This window comes from Panthera pardus, unplaced genomic scaffold (assembly GCF_024362965.1).
Source record: "Panthera pardus isolate Hobbes unplaced genomic scaffold, ASM2436296v1 HiC_scaffold_12, whole genome shotgun sequence".
NCBI lineage: Eukaryota > Metazoa > Chordata > Mammalia > Carnivora > Felidae > Panthera > Panthera pardus.
The window spans coordinates 5,807,545-5,823,302 of record NW_026526677.1 but is presented as its reverse complement, the minus strand read 5'-3'; the positions used below and the strand labels follow the sequence as shown (position 1 = coordinate 5,823,302).

Genomic DNA, 15,758 nt, shown 5'->3' with positions numbered 1-15,758 from the left:
AAGGAAAAAACTAGGAGCAGGACAAAAAAAGGGGGGGGGGGGGAGGGGAGTGGGGCAAGCAGCCTGTATTGCTACATCAAAGGCAGCAGGAGTGCAAGAGGCTATAGCCACCGGGGCAAACCTCCCTGAAGGGTGATCTTGGAGGTGAGAACTGGCACAGATAGGGTCCATCAAGCTGGAGCAGGCTTCGGGAGAGAGAACCAGAAATAAGGCACAGAAATAAGGCACTTTGGGACAAATTGTGGAAATTCTGGCCAGCAACCTAATTCAATTCAACAAACAGATATTGAGCAACTATTTTGAACAAAGCCCCTTCCAACAGGGCAGGGCAGCCACTGAGAAACACAGGATGCTTGCTCACAAGATGCTCCCTGGAACACAGACACAACCTGTAGCTCGGGCCGGCTGCTGGGCCCTGGGAGCCCTACCCAGCACCTTTGGAACCCAATCTCACTTCTGACTTTTCTGCACCTTAGCAAGTGCCCTCACCTTGTTACATCTCTTGGAGAGGCCTCTTCTGAGCGACCGACCAAATTTCTACTCAACTGGGAAGTGCTATTCCCCCCACATTCCTCAGCCTTTCTCCTGCAAGTTCTCATTGCTGAAAACTCACCTCTCCTCCACAATAAAACCTGGACGGCTCAAATCCAATCGCTGCTGCTTCACTGCCGGCTCCAGTGGAATTGAAGGAGGCTCATGACTCACCTCCTCCTATAAAACCTTCCCCAGTCCAGCCCCAGCCAGCCCATTTCTCCTCTCCCTGGCCTTAGTGTGCGGTTTGCCCTGATTTGTGGGCCTTTCCTGAACTTCCTCTTGCACATCCCCCTAGGGGCCATAGCTCACCCACACCAGGCTCTCTACAAACATCTGTTGCAATGCTGACCCGCTGCTTAGATGGTCTCCTTTCCTTTCCCCAGTTTGCGACAGTCCTACAGCAAGGATTAACCTCGTCTCCCAATCTTCCCTCAGTGTTCATTCTAGGGCTCCCAGCATGGGAGCTGAGCAAAAGAATGCGATGGAGAGCTCCATGGAGAGCTCGAGAGTTAGGATGAAGAAAGGGCAAAGCTGTCCCTGAGAGTAACTAGAAACGCTGAGCACATCCACCCCACCCTAAGTGTCCGCATCCTAGGCAGGGGAAGGGTGGCGGGGCTGCAAGGCAAAGACTTCTTGGTAAAGACTCTAGCGGCTCTCATCGTGATCTGGCATTAAATACCGGCACTTCTTGGAGCCTCAGTTTTCTCGGCTGCAGAATGGGGACAATGAACCCTGGCCTGCTTACCACACACCATGAGCAATCCGATTTTTAAGACTTTCAAAGCTGGGAACCTAGGGACTTGGCCTAACACCCGCATTCGTGAGATGACGAAAGAGTTCGCCAGAGGTGAAACAACCCTCTCAAAAGTACACAAAGCAAGTCCCACTGAAAAGAACCTGTATGGCAGGTCCTCAAAGCCAGGGCTCCGGATTCCAAGCCCGGGAGGGCACTTCCCGGACCTCCTGCTGCTCCTCACCGCCCCCGGCTGGCTGGCGTACTTTGTAAACTGCAGAAAGCTGTAGAATAACGGGCTGAGGCCAGCCCCACCTCCTCCTCGCTGAGCAGCCTCGGGCGAATTACCGCTTCACCTCTGAAACTAAGTGGAACCGAGAATGCCCGACCCGGTTATCAGGAGACTCCCTACAGGAGGCGGAGCGCAGGCACCTGGGGCACGGAAAACCCCCGCCTCGCAAGCCCCGGCTTTCTTCAGAACTGAACTTCCAGGATGCTGGGGAAAACTTGGCCCCCGGATCCTGACGGACTGGGGCTCGAACCCTCAGGGACCTCGCGGGAGGCGTTTGGAACTGCGTGCGTCAGTTTCTACATCTGCAAAATGGGCCCGAGGACCAGAACGAGGGCCCCGGCGGCCGCCAGGGACGCGGGGCGGAGGAGGCCTGGCTGCGCCCGCGCCGACGAAGACTGGAGGGGAGGCGGGACGGGGTCCGGAGGAAGAGGCCCGGGAGCGAGCGCGCGGGCGGGGGCGGACCCACGCCAGCCGTGCCCGCTGGAGGGGGAGGGGAGGGGCGGCGCACGTCGCGTCGCGCAAAGCCCGCCGCCGTCTCCTCCAGCCGTCACTAGTGGAGCTCGCACCGCCTTGGCGCGCACGACCCTTACATAAGCGTCCCCCGCGGCGGCGCTGGCGCACGCCCACCTGGTCCGACCCGCCGCGAGCAGAGGAAGGTGCGCAGCGCTGCCGGCACTCACCTCCTCGCCTCCGCCGCAAGTCGTCGCCACCGTCTCTACCGCCGCTGCCTCCACTGACAGGGAACAGCTGCGGTCTCCGCGCAACCGAACTTGCTGCAGTCCTGGCCCCACCTTACAGACTTCTTATTGGCTCAGGCAGCCCAACCCCTCCTGTTATTGGACAAGACTTCCCGTCACTCACCGCTCCCCGGCTCAGGACTCCTCCCTACCCTCCGCCTACCCGTCACGTTTAAGCCTTGGCGCCCCACGTCAGCCCCGCCCCTCGCGTCGCTGGCGGGCCCCTGGATTGGTGAGGAAGCTGGGAGAGCCCGCCCCTGGCGCACTGCCTCCTACTCCCTTGTCTTTAGAGCCCCACGTGAGCCCCAAGGCCGGGGCCTCCGCCCGCAATAGGCGGAAGTAACGGGGCTCCGGCACGCTGTGATTGGCTGTCGGCGGGGGTGGGGACGTGCGATTCATTCACCCGAGTAGCACGTGTCTCCCAAAGCCGCAAGCATAACAGATCGCACCGGGACTCCGGGATCCAGGCTAGACACAGATACACGCGGGCGGGTGGGGAAGAGGGCGGAGGAAAAGTGTTTGCAAAGGGCAGGAAGAAGGAGATGGCAATTGTGCCACACGAGTGTGAATGATGGTGTCCCTTAGCTGCGGGGGGTGGGGGGGAGGCGGGTGATGGGCAGGAGTCCGTCGCCGTCGCTGTGTGACCTTGGACAAGCAGCCTCACCACTGTGAGCCTCAGTTTCTTAATCTGCAAACCGAGGCCCCTTAGGACTTAGAAGGTTTAGAGGTCTCGGTTAAACAGAAAGCTTCGTAAACTGGGCTCTGTGCCAACCAGCGGGTATGGGAGTGACCAAAATTAACAAAAAGGTCTGCTTTACAGTGAGGGAAAAGACAGACGATAAAAAATAAAATACAGGGTACATCAGATGGTAATCAGGCCATGGAGGAAAAATAACCTGCTTCCAGACAGTTGGGAGAATCAAGGACAATGAAAACTTCATCTTGTTAACTAGAAGTTGCTTATTGAGCATCGAGAGATATTACAACTTCATTCTCTTCTCTGACTGTTGTATCTGTTAGGTTTGTCTCTTCAACTTTCTTGTCCTTCCTTCCACCTGTGTGGTCAGTCCAACACAGTGGTCTGTCCAACACGGGTTGGACAAACACGGGTCAGTCCAACACAGTGGTTTTCGTAGCAGAACAAGGATTAAAATCCCAGTTATCCAGATTTCACATATTCATTCAATTAACAATTCATTTGATTGTACACCTACTATCGGCCTAGTGCTATGCCAGGAAAAAGTGGTTGGACTTGATAGACACTGAGTCCCTATTACTCTTCTAGTATGCCTACCTTGTGATTTCAACATTTTCTGCCTGTATCTTATCTCCCCTGCTGTGTACGTGTAAGATACAGCCCCCTGTATCCCTCACGAAAGGCAAGGCCCTGCTCTGGAGCTGGCTATGCTAAAGGCACTGTGATGCATCAGCTCAGTGCTGGCTGGTCCTTGTGACCCTATGGGTCTGGAGCAAAGGGTGAGTGGTTCCAACCAGGTTCAGGTGATTACCTTGTCAATACCACCAGGTAGCAATCTGAACAAAAAAACAGAACTAGAAAATGGACTGCTGTGAGGAGTGTCTGGGTGACTCAGTGGGTAAGCGTCCAACTTTGGCTCAGGTCATGATCTCACGGTTCATGGATTCAGGCCCCGAGTCGGGCTCTGCACTTACAGCTTAGGGCCTGGGGCCTGCTTCTCTCTCTCTCTCTCTCTCTCTCTCTCTCTCTCTCTCTCAAATAAATAAATAAACATTTTTTAAAAAAAGTAGGAGAAAGAAAGAAAATGGACTGCTGTGAACAAAAAAAAGCATGGGTTTTGAAAAGTTAGCTCAAGCATGTAAATTATCTAGTTGGGGCACCTGGCTAGCTCAGTCAGAATTATTGATCTCAAGGTTGTGAGTTCAAGCCCTATGTTGGGCCGTTGGGCGTGGAGCCAACCTAAAAAATAATAATAGGGGCACCTGGGTGGTTCAGTTGGTTAAGCAGCCGACTTTGGCTTAGGTTATGATCCTGCAGTTCATGGGTTTGAGCCCCACATCAGGCTCTGTGCTGACAGCTCAGAGCCTGGAGCCTGCTTCTTACCTGTGTCTCCCTCTCTCTCTGCCCCTCCCCCATTCGTGCTGTGTCTCTGTCTCTCGAAAAGGAATAAATGTTAAAAAAAATCGGTAATAATAAATAAATTATCTAGTTCAGGGCACCCAGGTGGCTCAGTCTGTTAAGTGGCTGACTTCGGCTCAGGTCGTGATCTCACAGTTTGTGATTTGGAGCCCAGCATCAGTCTCTGTGCTGACAGCTCAGAGCCTGGAGCCTGCTTCAGATTCTGTGTCCCCCTCTCTCTCTGCTCCTCCCCTACTTACACACTCTCTCTCTCTCCTTCAAAAATAAATAAATAAGCATTTAAAAAAAATTATCCTAGTTCAAGTGAGATTAGGAAACAAGACACCTCTCCAGACTTGGTCCTACCATGAGATTGAGTTCCCAGGACAGCAAAGTTGGAAGGGTTATTCCATCCCCGATAGAGAAAACTGCCCAGGCAAAAGCCTGGGTGGAGAGCCTCATGTGGCTAGAAAAACCATTTCTCTGTGGGGGCTTCTGTAACACTAGCAATGGAATCTCCTTAGGACAGGGTGCTTGCCTGGGGGAAGCAGATTCTTGAGCCCCACTGCATGGTTCTTAATGCATATTAGTCACCAACTCAGGGGACTTAGAATGACCACAGAATACTTGGGCACATTTCTGGGGAATGGGATCCCTGCATTGCACTGCTAGTTTAAGAAGCTCCCCAGGAGGCCCTGAGTGCCTCAGTCGGTTAAGCTTCTGACTACGGCTCAGGTCGTGATCTCGCAGTTTGTGAGTTTGAGTCCCAGGTCAGACTCTGTGCTGATGGTGCAGAGCCTGCTTGAGATTCTCTCTCTCTCTCTCTCTCTCTGCCCCTTCCATGTTCTCTCTCTCAAAATAAATAAATAAGTAAACTTAAAAAAAAAAAAAAAAAGCTCTCCAAATGGTTCTCATGAGGGTTAGTGTTGAGACCACTAAGAGACCAAGAGAAGTTACTCTCGTGGCTTCCTGATAAGAACCCTCTGGAGTTCTTTAAAAACAAAACAGATTCCTGGTCCCCTGGCCCCTGAGACTTCTGATTTGGTAAGGATTCAGTAAATCTGGTGATGGGACCCAAGAATCTTTTTATCTGTCTGTCTATCTATCTGTCTATCTATCTATCTTCTATCTCTCTATCATAAGCCCCAACTGGTTTTTGAGGCCATAGGAAGCTTAGGAAACGTTGCTGAGTTCCTAGGTGGCTGCAGGGGAAGGTGATACAGATAGGCTGAGATCAGCCTGGGAGGGCCAGTGGGGAGGCTAGCTCTGGTGTGTAGGGCTCAGCCAGTACAGCTCTGTCGGGAGGGAGTGGTCCAGGGGCAGCTGCAGAGCAGCTCATGGGCTCTGGTAACCTAGGATTATGTCTGTCTTATTGCCTCTTAGTATCAATCGCTTTCTGGAAAGTTCTTGGTTTTGTTTGTCTTCTGTACTCCCATCCCCTTCTAACATGTGAATGTTACCACTACAAGAGTTGAGTCTGACACAGAGTAGATGCTTAATAAATAGTCAGCAAGTGAAGGAATGGGAGTCATCAGCCCATACTTAGTGGTTAAAACCATGGGAGGGAATAAGGCTTCCCCCGAGCCCGAGTGGAGTCCACCAATAGAGAGGGGAGTCCAGAGGGCACCACATTTAAGGGGAAGGGGAGAGTTAAAGAGGGGGAGGGCACGGACTGGCAGGAGGTGCAAATTCTGAGGAGGGAGGCATCTACAGTGCCCCAGACCAGGAGGGAGGATGGGGCGTCTGGAGACAATGAGACACATTCACTCTGCAGCCATTTCAGCAGTACTCAATAGAACGCCTGAGTGGCTCAGTCAGTTAAGAGTCCGACTTCGGCTCAGGTCATGATCTCACGGCTCACAAGTTCAAGCCCCACATCAGATTCTGTGCTGACAGCTCAGACCTGGAGCCTGCTTCAGAGTCTGTGTCTTCCCCTCTCTCTGCCCCTCCCCCTGTCACAGTCTGTGTGTGTGTGTGTGTGTCAAAAATAAAATAAATTTAAAAAGAAAAGAAACAAAGAAAAAGGAACTACTTTCCCCACCCCTACCCTTCTCCTAGACCAGAGGGGGATATAACTTAAAGCATTTGATTTCAAAGCAGTGTGGTGCTGTGCTAGAGATTGTGGCCAGAGTGCTATAGGAGTTCGAAGAGGGGGTCCCTTACCCCATGAGAGGGGGATGGAGGGCTTCCTGGAGGGGGCAATGCCTTCACTAAGTTGATATATAAATAGAGAGAAATAAAGTCGGAAGCTTATTGGGTGAATATATTGGTTCAAGGGATCTCATACATGACCCAAACAAAGGCAGGGAGGCATGACAGGGTCAATGGAGGGGGTTAATGGGGACAGCCCACCAGCAAGTTCAGGAAGCACAGCCTGAGAGGGGGCTGTGGGGAAGACGGAGAGCAGTTAGGACTGGGGAGGCTTGGGTAAGCGGAAACACCCAGGTGAGTAGGGACTCCCAGACAAAGCCGTGGACCTCTCAGACTGGAGCAGCCGCCATGAACCCACCCCTCCCTGTTGACAGTTCAGAAGGCTGGCTTTGCCCTGAGGACCTCACAAGGACAACTAGACATCCCAGATCTCTGTCCTAGGAGACAGAAGAAAGCCACTTAAAAAAAAAAAAAAAAAGTAACCAAATTCTGGCAGCTGAAGCCTCAGATAGTTCGCTGCTGGCGAGACCTGAGGGTTAAACCCTTCGTGATGGAAAATGAAGGCAAGAAGAATGGACAAGACAGTCTTTTTCCACAGGCTGGAGTTGTGTCTTTTATTCTAACTAGCACAGAAGGTGCTGGAAGTGATTCAAGATAGGTTTTCCTCCCCTCAGGTCCTCCAAGGGTCCAGGCTGTTTTAGCCAGGCTCTTGGGGGAAACTCCCATACACAAACACCGTGAACCCATGATGTGCCTTGTGACAATGCAGAAAAGGTGCCCCTTTGGCAATAACCTGGCTGCTGAGGCCCTTCTTAAGGGCAGCAGCAGGGTCATACCAGCGTGTGACGGATTGGATTGCAGTCCCAGCTCACCAAGAGTGCTTGTGCAGTGTGGAAACTGTACAACTGTGTGAGGCTGCCCTGTACCTTTGCCATGGCCACCCAAATACACTTTGGAGGTTGGAGGAGCCTGAATCCCAATGCTTCCCCAGCTGTGGTCTCCAAGCTCAGTTGACCCCATAGACCTCCTACCCCCAGGCATTCACACTGTCTTTTCAGCCTTCTCCTATGCTGGTCATTCAGTCCACTGGGCTTATGGAGCCCACGCCATCATGGGACCTCTACAAGACAGTCAGACCTTCCACCTGCCAAGGTGGGCCGTGGTCTAGCAAATCACAGCCCCTGTATTTCAGGTCCATGCCAAGGCTGCGGCTCCCTGGCTGAGGCAAAGGAGGGTAAAATCCTCCTCAACCCCACTCACAGCCATAACCCCTCTTGTCCTCCCACTGAGACCCAGAGAAAGGAAATGACCTCTCTGGATCAGATGGCTAGTCAGGGTCAGAGTCAGGATTGACTGGATCTCCAGACCCCTGATTCCCCGGCTGTGGTATTTTTGCTCCAAAGGCTGCCTTGGGGGAAAAGAGAAGCCAAGAATGTGCGGAATGCAGATTTCAAAGGAAAGGCTTTGATCTGAAATTTGAGTCCTAAAATCACAGTCCTCAGAGGCAGAAGAGCCTTGAGCAATTATGTTTCCAAGAGTTCCCACAAGATGTAGACCACCTGGGGCACGATTGTACAGATAGCTTCTCCTGTCCTTGCTGGGGACAGGAGGGGAGGGGGGCTTGTGATAGGGACCAGCAACCGGTGTTTTTAACAAGGGAAGTTTGGGACACCCCAGCTGGACCCACTCATTTTACAGATGAGGACATAGGCTCACACGGGAGAAGGGATGGGCTTACCATCAGCAGTCATCAGGTCCTGCATATTTGAAAAACTTCAAGGGCACCTGTATTACCAGCTCCAAGCCCCTACTCTGTGTAACCTGGAAATAATCCGCCCCGGATTCCTTGGCCCTACCTAGAGGAAGCCCTAAGCGCACCACCTGGTACAGAACAGGTGTGATCAGAATGTGGGAGCATTAATAATAAATAGCATTATTGTAATTTATCATTCCCTTTGTTTGATTTCTCCAAGCGGTAACGTGGCCAAAGTCTAGCACTGAACCCGATAGCCTGGCATTCTAACTTCTTGTGGGGAAATGAAAACGAAAACAGTGGACACACCTGGTGCCATTATTCTGAAGTAAAGGAACTAGGTTCCCCAAAATGTACTGTATTATAAGAGCTGCTCAGACAAAGAGATACGTTACCTCTTCACCTCACTTCTGGTGGGCATCATATTTTTAAGGAAAATTCTAGGGGCATTAACCATTCGGCTCATAGTTCTGTCTGATCATCGTGCAGGGTGCGTGAAGACCCAGGCTCGACCTGCAAAGGGTGGCCGCACATTTGCTGAGGCCTCTGTTTTCTGGCCTGACTCCGTGGGGATGAATTTAAGACCCACTACTGACTGTGTGTCCCTGGGCAAGTTGCTTCACCTCTCCAAGTTTCTGTTATTTCATCTGAAAAACGGGGCTAAGCAGCACAGGGATGCCTGGGTGGCTCAGTCAGTTAAACTTCTGACTTGGGCTCAGGTCATGATCTCACGGTTTGTGGGTTCGAGCCCCGCATCAGGCTCCGTGCTCACAGCTTGGAGCCTGGAGCCTGCTTTGGATTCTGTGTCTCCCTCTCTCTCTCTGCTCCTCCCCTGCTTGCACTCTGTCTCTGTCCCTCTCTCAAAAATACATAAACTCAAAAAAAAAAAAAAAAAAAAAGGAGTATCTGGCTGGCCTCCCCGTTTGCAGCCTTCCTGTATATCTAAGCCTCAGAACCTCTTTAGGAAATAGATACCATGTGTTTCATTAATTTCACGGCACACCATTTCCCCCCGTTCTCTGAGATGGGGTGATTTTCCAATGTCTGGGCAGAGAGTATTCTTTCTTATCATTTTTTTTTTTTTAGTTTATTTACTTTTGAGAGAGAGAGAGAGACAGAGTGGGAGGAGGGGCAGAGACAGAGAGAGAGAGACACAGTATCTGAAACAGACTCCAGGCTCTGAGCGGTCAGCACAGAGCCTGACACGGGGCTTCAACTCACAAACTGCAACATTATGACCCGGGCTGAAGTCAGACACTCAACTGACTGAGCCACCCAGGCTCCCTGAGAGTATTCTTGCTTAATGACGTATGAAATAATGTTACATCGACACCACCTTAAGTTTGATGAAATAAGGTATTTTCCCCACTTCGGAGGCACATGAGGTTAAGCCACTAACTCAAAGCACAGAGCTGTCACATGGAAGTTTCAGGCTCTAAACTCAGGCAGTGTCATGGCTTTAGCATCCAGGTCGGTGGGTAAGCAGCCTCCATGATAACACCCAGCGATACCGCCTCCCCCGTGCGCAAGCCCCTGTGGGACCCCTCCCTGGAGTGCAGGCTGGACCTGGTGACTCACCTAGAAAGAAGAGAACACGGCAAAAATGATGGAAGGTCATTTCTGCTTCTGCCTGCCCACTGTCTCTCGACCTCTCACTTGCTGCCTCCGATTGAAGCCAGCTGCCATGGTGTGAGCTGCCCTTGGGAGAGGCCCACGTGGCAACAGCCAGCAACCAGCAAGAAACTGAGGCTCTCAGTCCAACAACCTTCAAGGAACTGAGTCCTGCCAATGACCATCAGAGCGACCTTGGAAGCAGATTCCCCCCAGTTGAACCTCGAGGTGGCTGCAGGCCCCCGATTGGAGCCTGTGAGGGACCTTGAGCCAGAGGCCCCAGCTCAGCCATGCCTGGATTCTTGCCCCACAGAAACTTTGAGGTCGTACGTGAATGTTGCTTTAAGCCACAAAGTTTTGGGGTGATTTTTTTAAGGCGGCAATAGACAGTGAAGAGTCTCCAATATTTAAGACATAGTATTTACTGTGTCGTGTCCCGGGAACGCAGAGGTGAAAAGCCTTCGAGGGACAGCCGGTGTCAGGGGGGATGCATACGTGTGTGATTGCTGCTACTGCGTTTAGCGGGTGGTCTGGAGAGGGAGCTGCCTCCCTATCCCAAAGGCAGGTATCAGGCAGGCTTCCAGGTGGAGGCATCACTGAGCACAGCGAAATCTGGAAAGGTGAGAGCTTCCCAGCTGACAGAGGCAGGGAGGCAATAGGGAGGGAAGGAAGAGAACACACTTCTTCTCCTGTCCTCCACGGATCTGGGAAATTGTAAGATTATACACTGGGCAGGAGGGTTTTAGGCAGTTACATGCTCGACACCAGAGCCGGTGATTCACCCCAGCACATCCCAAAAGTCTGAGTTAGCAAACTCTTCCTGGCTTAAAGGCTTAAACTTCAGTGAGAGTCAGGGTTTGAGCCCACTGTGCTGGGGCGAGGGCAGTGAAGGTTGCGTAATGGCTTGGCTGCCTTTCCACCAGGGCCAGGGGTGGCCTGTGGGTTGGACGTTAGGAATGTGGTCAGGGTCAGAGTAAAGAGGCCTGGGTGCAGGTCGAAATTTGGGACAGGCTGGGGCAGAGGATCAGGGCCCCTCTGCATTCTCCTCTTCACACTGGCCCTGGCTTATCTCCTGTAGCTGGGAGAGAGCCTGGCAGATATTATAAGACCCTTCACCCAGGGAAAGCCTAGCAACCCCGAGGGGGAGAGAGAGAGAGAGAGAGAGAGAGAGAGGAAAGAGAGCAAGGCCAAGCCTGGGGAGAGGTCAAGGGTGAGCCAAGAGTTGCAGCCAGTGCTTCCCTGACCCCAGACGTGGGGGGGCAGGGGGCACTGTGCAGCAACCCAAACACAGGAGGACGCCTGGCCACCGATACCAGAGCAAGGCAGCTTGGGTTCTAAAGCCAGGCCAACCAAGGAATGGGTTCCAGCTCTGCCTCTTACTGGGCATGCTCTCTGGCCAGGTGCTTCACCTCTGAGCCTCTGTTTCCTGATCTATGAAATGGGGGTAGCAATGCCCACCTCATAGGACTATCATGAGGCTGAAATGCAGTGTGTGGAGGGATTAGCTCCAGAATGAGGAAGAATAGCCATAGAATAGTGGTTAATACAAAAAGGAATAACAGATGTGTGAGGTCCCTTTCAGCCTTCAAATCCTGTGATTCTGAGGGTCCGCTGGGCCGGCCCAAGCACCTTTCTCTTTCTCTCGGAAAAACAAAGCTTCTGCTGGTCGTCTTGCTATTATACGTTCACGATTTCATTGGATTTCCACAGCCACCCATTTTGCGGTTGACAGGACTGAGTGAGAGCGGAAGGGATTCATCTAGTCTAACGAATAATTTCCAGCTGCAGTAAAATATACGGAAACATTATGTTTACCATTTAGCCATTTTTATGTATCATTCAGTAGTGTCACCTATAGCCACAGTGTTGTTCAACCAATCTCCAGAATTTTTCCATCTTTTTTTTTTTAAGTTATTTGTTTTGAGAGAGAGAGAGAGAGAGAGAGAGAGAGAGAGAACACGCAGAGGGGGGGAGAGAGAATCCCAAGCAGGCTCCATGCTGACAGTGCAGAGCCCGATGCCGGGCTCAAACCCACAGACCGTGAGATCATGACCTGAGCTGAAGTCAGACACTTAACCAACTGAGCCACCCAGGTGCCCCTCCAGAACTTTTTCATCTTGCAGGACTGAAGTTCTATAGCCATGAAATAATTGACCAATCCTCCCCCGCCCCACCCCCCGCCCCTGCCCCGCCCCCCCACCCCCGCCCCCACCCCCAGCATGCTACATTCTGTCTCTGTGAATTCGACTATTCTAGATTGGAGCTGTCTTGTTTCTTTCTTTCTTTTTTTTTTTTAATTTAATAAATTTTTATTTTTCAAAACGTACAGTTAGTGGGATCTGTCCATGCATCTTCGCCAGCAGCTGGGGCATCTCTGCCCCTGGTGTTTCTGGTGTAAATGACCAGAGCTCTGTACTTTGCAACTAGTTTCCTAAGTTCTTCACTAAGGAGCTCCTGAAAGGCCACCCCAGCCAGGGGGCCTCGAATCTTCAGTCTCTCAGAGACGACGGCTGGGGTCCTAAGCTTCTAGTTGGGAACTTACGAAATTTGTCACATGTCGCTTTGTCACACGAGACCAGGTCATTGAGCGTGTCCTGAACTTTGCCTTTGGACCACTTCTTTTTGGCCTTGCCCCCAGACTTGTTCACTGGGTCTTTGTCTTTCTTGGCTGGCTTTTCAGCATCTTTCTCTTTCTCCTTGGGAGACATTGTGAAGCTCTGAGATCAGCGGCCACCCCTGCAGCCTCGCTGAGATGTTGGACAAAAAGTGGAGCTGTCCTGTTTCTTTCTTTTTAAAAAAAAAAAAATGTTTATTTATTTATTTTGAGAGAGAGAGAGAGAAAGAGAGACAATCCCAAGCAGGCTTTGCACTGTCAGCATGGAGCCCGATGCGGGGCTCGAATCCCCAGATCACGAGATCATGACCTGAGCTGAAACCAAGAGTTGGATACTTAACCGACTGAGCCCCCCCAGGCGCCCTGGAGCTGTCCTGTTGCCTAAAGGCCCATCTCGGTTTTGCTGTTGCACCGTCTGTTCTCAATGCCAACAGAATGAATTTGGACAGCTAGGGCTGCAGTTCAGGGGAGGCCAAGCTCTACAGGGGTGGGGTGGTCAGGGAAGCCTGCCTGGAAGAGGAGGAGGAGAAAGACACCTATACTCCTTGCCCTAGAAGGTAGAGAGGCAGTGGTGATGGTGACTCAGGGATGCTTGTCCCCTGTGGCCTGCCCTTTGGTTTATGATGGCCACCTCAGCAGCACCAACCTTTGCCCCCAAGTGAGTTCCCATCAGATGGGTGGAGACTCTGAGCCACCTCAGGGGCCAGTGGCTTGCCCAGGGCCTGGAGCAGTCCTGCACTTGCAGCCTCAGGAACCATGGGGATAGGGCCACGCAGTCAGTCCTTGCGAGGACCACGACCCTCCTATGGCAAGCTCCAGGAGCCCTGGGGGAAGCCTTTAGAGAGCCGGCTGCGCCGGGCGCTGAGCCTCAGACAGGGCCAGGAGAAGTCCAGGCCCTCAAATGGAGGCCCAGAAAGGCTGGACACGCCCGGTCAGGAGTGGCTGCCAGGGTGCCTGGAAGATACGGAGCAGCTGATTCAAGCCCAGCAAGGAGAGCGCCGGCGGTGGCTGAAGCAGTATCAGCAGGTTTGGCTGAGGGCTGACGGATGGAGGGGCGCCAAAGGGGGAGGGTAAGGACTCCACTGAGAGGGACCCAGGGCAGCAAAGGCTCAGAGGTAGGAACATATGGGGCCAAGGACCAAGAAGACAACAGAGTTGTCTGGAGACGGGGCTGGAGAGAGAGGCATCCAGGCACCATATTTCAGAGGGCCTTAAAGACTCTTGGGATTTATCCCTTCGACACTGGGGAGTCACGGAAGGTTTTAGAGCAGAGCTGTTTTCAAATAATTAATCTGGCAATGTGTTGGATGGGTGGATTTTGCTGGAGGCAAAGAGATCAGCTAGTAAAACTTCCCCAGGGTTACATCTTGTGTTCTATGCCCCGGAAAGGGGGCATCCTGACCCCCTTGGTGGGACCTTTTGGCTCCTGGCCCCTGCCTCCTTTCTTTTGGAGAAAAAGGTCTCCGACGAGCAGTGGTCCTGTCTCTGGGGTCTACCACCACCTCGTGGCTGTAGGTGGAACAGCACCTGAAGCCCACCACGGGGCGGTGGCACCAGGACCCTGATCTTGCCTATCCTCGGTCTTTTAGCAGGTAAAGAGAAGGTGGGAGAGCTTTGTCTCTGGCTTCCCTGGTGTGACCTTGAGCCGGCCAGCCTCCCCAGAGCCCCCTCTGAGCACCACCAGCTGAGGACGCTGGAAGCGGCGTCGGCCCCTGCTGCATCTGGATGAGACGGCCGCGTCTGCTGACCTACCTCTTCGTGGCCCTCTGGACTCCTCTGTGTAGGTTGCTCCTGCCTTCCTCACGTGGTGCACCGAGGCCTCTGCCACCAGCTTACCCAAGGGTCCTGTGATTGCCCCTCGCCCTGGCCCTCCACTCCAAGGCTGGCTTGCAGTAAAGACCCCAAAAGGGGGCTCAGCTCTGCTTCCTGATGGGTTCTGCCATCTGGGCATGGAGGCACCCTGGGACAGTGACATGTACGAGGACCTTAGAAACCTGCCTAGAAATAGGGGTGTCGACACCCCCGGCCCCACACAAGACCAGTCGTGAGCTTCCAGGACAGAGCTCAGTGAAGCCAGCCCCACGGCTGAGAGGCTCTGCACATCAGCTGCTCACGCCCCTCCCGCCAGGCCCGGCTAGTGGTGGGCGAGGCATGGGCCTCCCTCCTTGACAATGAGCCCCCCCAAGGGCAAGGACTAAGTCAGGGCAATCCCCGGTACCGGAGCTCTACAGCTGAAAGGCCCAGGCCTGTATATAATCACTTGTATCTTCATAGTATCCCGATGAAGGAAGGGGCCGGGGGAAGCCTTCCCTCCCCGTGTGACAGAGGTAGAAACCGAGGCCCAGAGCAGGGAAGAAATTATTGTCTTTGGCACCCATGGCCCCACCCCCACCCACTTCCCAACCTTGGGGCTGAACACAGGAATAAAGGTTTCTGCGCTGAAGTGTACAATTTGCCTAGTCATTAATTCACCTCCAGGCCTCCCCCAGCCCTCGCGGGAAGCTTGGCTCAGAATTTGGCCGGATGGTGGAGCAAGGGCGCCAGGGGCAGGTCCCCCATGGGTCCCCAGGAGGCTGGGTCTTTCCTGCCACTTCTCTTGACCTCACTCCCCAGAGGAATTGTCACCTACCCCTGTGCTGACCTCCAGCCAGCTTCGGGGGGACTGCTTTGCTTTTTGCGTTCACCCTCACGAGGCAGGGCTCACTCTGAGTCCCGGAAAGAGCAAGGACTCATCCAAGGCCACACAGAAGGGAGGGTCTGACCCCAAAGAGCCTGGGCTCTTTGAGAGACACTGACCCTTCGGTGGGGTCCCTGAGGCTCTCCTGGCTCAAGCGGACCCAAGGTCAAAGGTGAGGGGTCAGCTGCAAGCATCCCAGCGCAAGGTCTGTTCTGGGATGGTGGGGAGACCTGAGGGTCCAGCCGGACATAGGGGAGGTTCCCTGTCTCCCCAGAGCCCAGAATCCTGGCATGGCCTTTGAGGAATAAGAGGGGTCCTAGGGAATTCTTGTCCCGGACGGCCACTGGGATCACAGACTAGGGTGCCTGGCTTGGAACCTGAACTCTGAGAGCTGACCAGAAGCTTCCAGACCAATTAGTCACAAACTTTAGATGCCTGCCACTCCACCGTCTTGTGCAGTAGCCCCTTGAGTGCCTCTGGGGAACCCCAGGACTCCAGGAAACATGGTTTGAGTCCATAGCCCTGGCAAACCCTCTGGATGGCAAGAGGAAGAAACTGAGG

General features: G+C 53.1%; 3 protein-coding genes across 5 annotated transcripts in view; 1 reads left to right on the top strand and 2 right to left on the bottom strand.

Moving 5' to 3' along the window:
* The window catches only part of PC (pyruvate carboxylase), a 101,374-nt gene extending 99,038 nt beyond the window's left edge, over positions 1 to 2,336 (bottom strand). The window contains exon 1 of one of the 3 annotated variants that reach the window (XM_053899414.1): positions 2,240 to 2,336. The gene's annotated coding sequence lies outside the window, so the exon portion shown is untranslated. Of the gene's footprint in view, positions 1 to 2,186 lie in introns of all 3 variants that reach the window. The other 2 variants (XM_053899415.1, XM_053899416.1) reach the window with 2 other exon arrangements.
* The window catches only part of LOC109246826 (40S ribosomal protein S25-like), a 73,963-nt gene that overhangs the window by 47,005 nt on the left and 11,200 nt on the right, over positions 1 to 15,758 (bottom strand). Inside the window, 2 exon segments of the mRNA XM_053900605.1 lie at positions 12,234 to 12,443; positions 12,446 to 12,693. Of these exon segments, the coding sequence (XP_053756580.1) occupies positions 12,234 to 12,443; positions 12,446 to 12,614 (379 nt within the window). The 5' untranslated portion in view covers positions 12,615 to 12,693.
* On the top strand, positions 13,197 to 14,958 carry CUNH11orf86 (chromosome unknown C11orf86 homolog). The gene is made up of 2 exons (XM_019415129.2): positions 13,197 to 13,546; positions 14,110 to 14,958. Exons 1-2 carry the CDS (start codon positions 13,277 to 13,279, stop codon positions 14,206 to 14,208), a joined length of 369 nt encoding a protein of 122 aa, XP_019270674.1. The 5' UTR covers positions 13,197 to 13,276; the 3' UTR covers positions 14,209 to 14,958.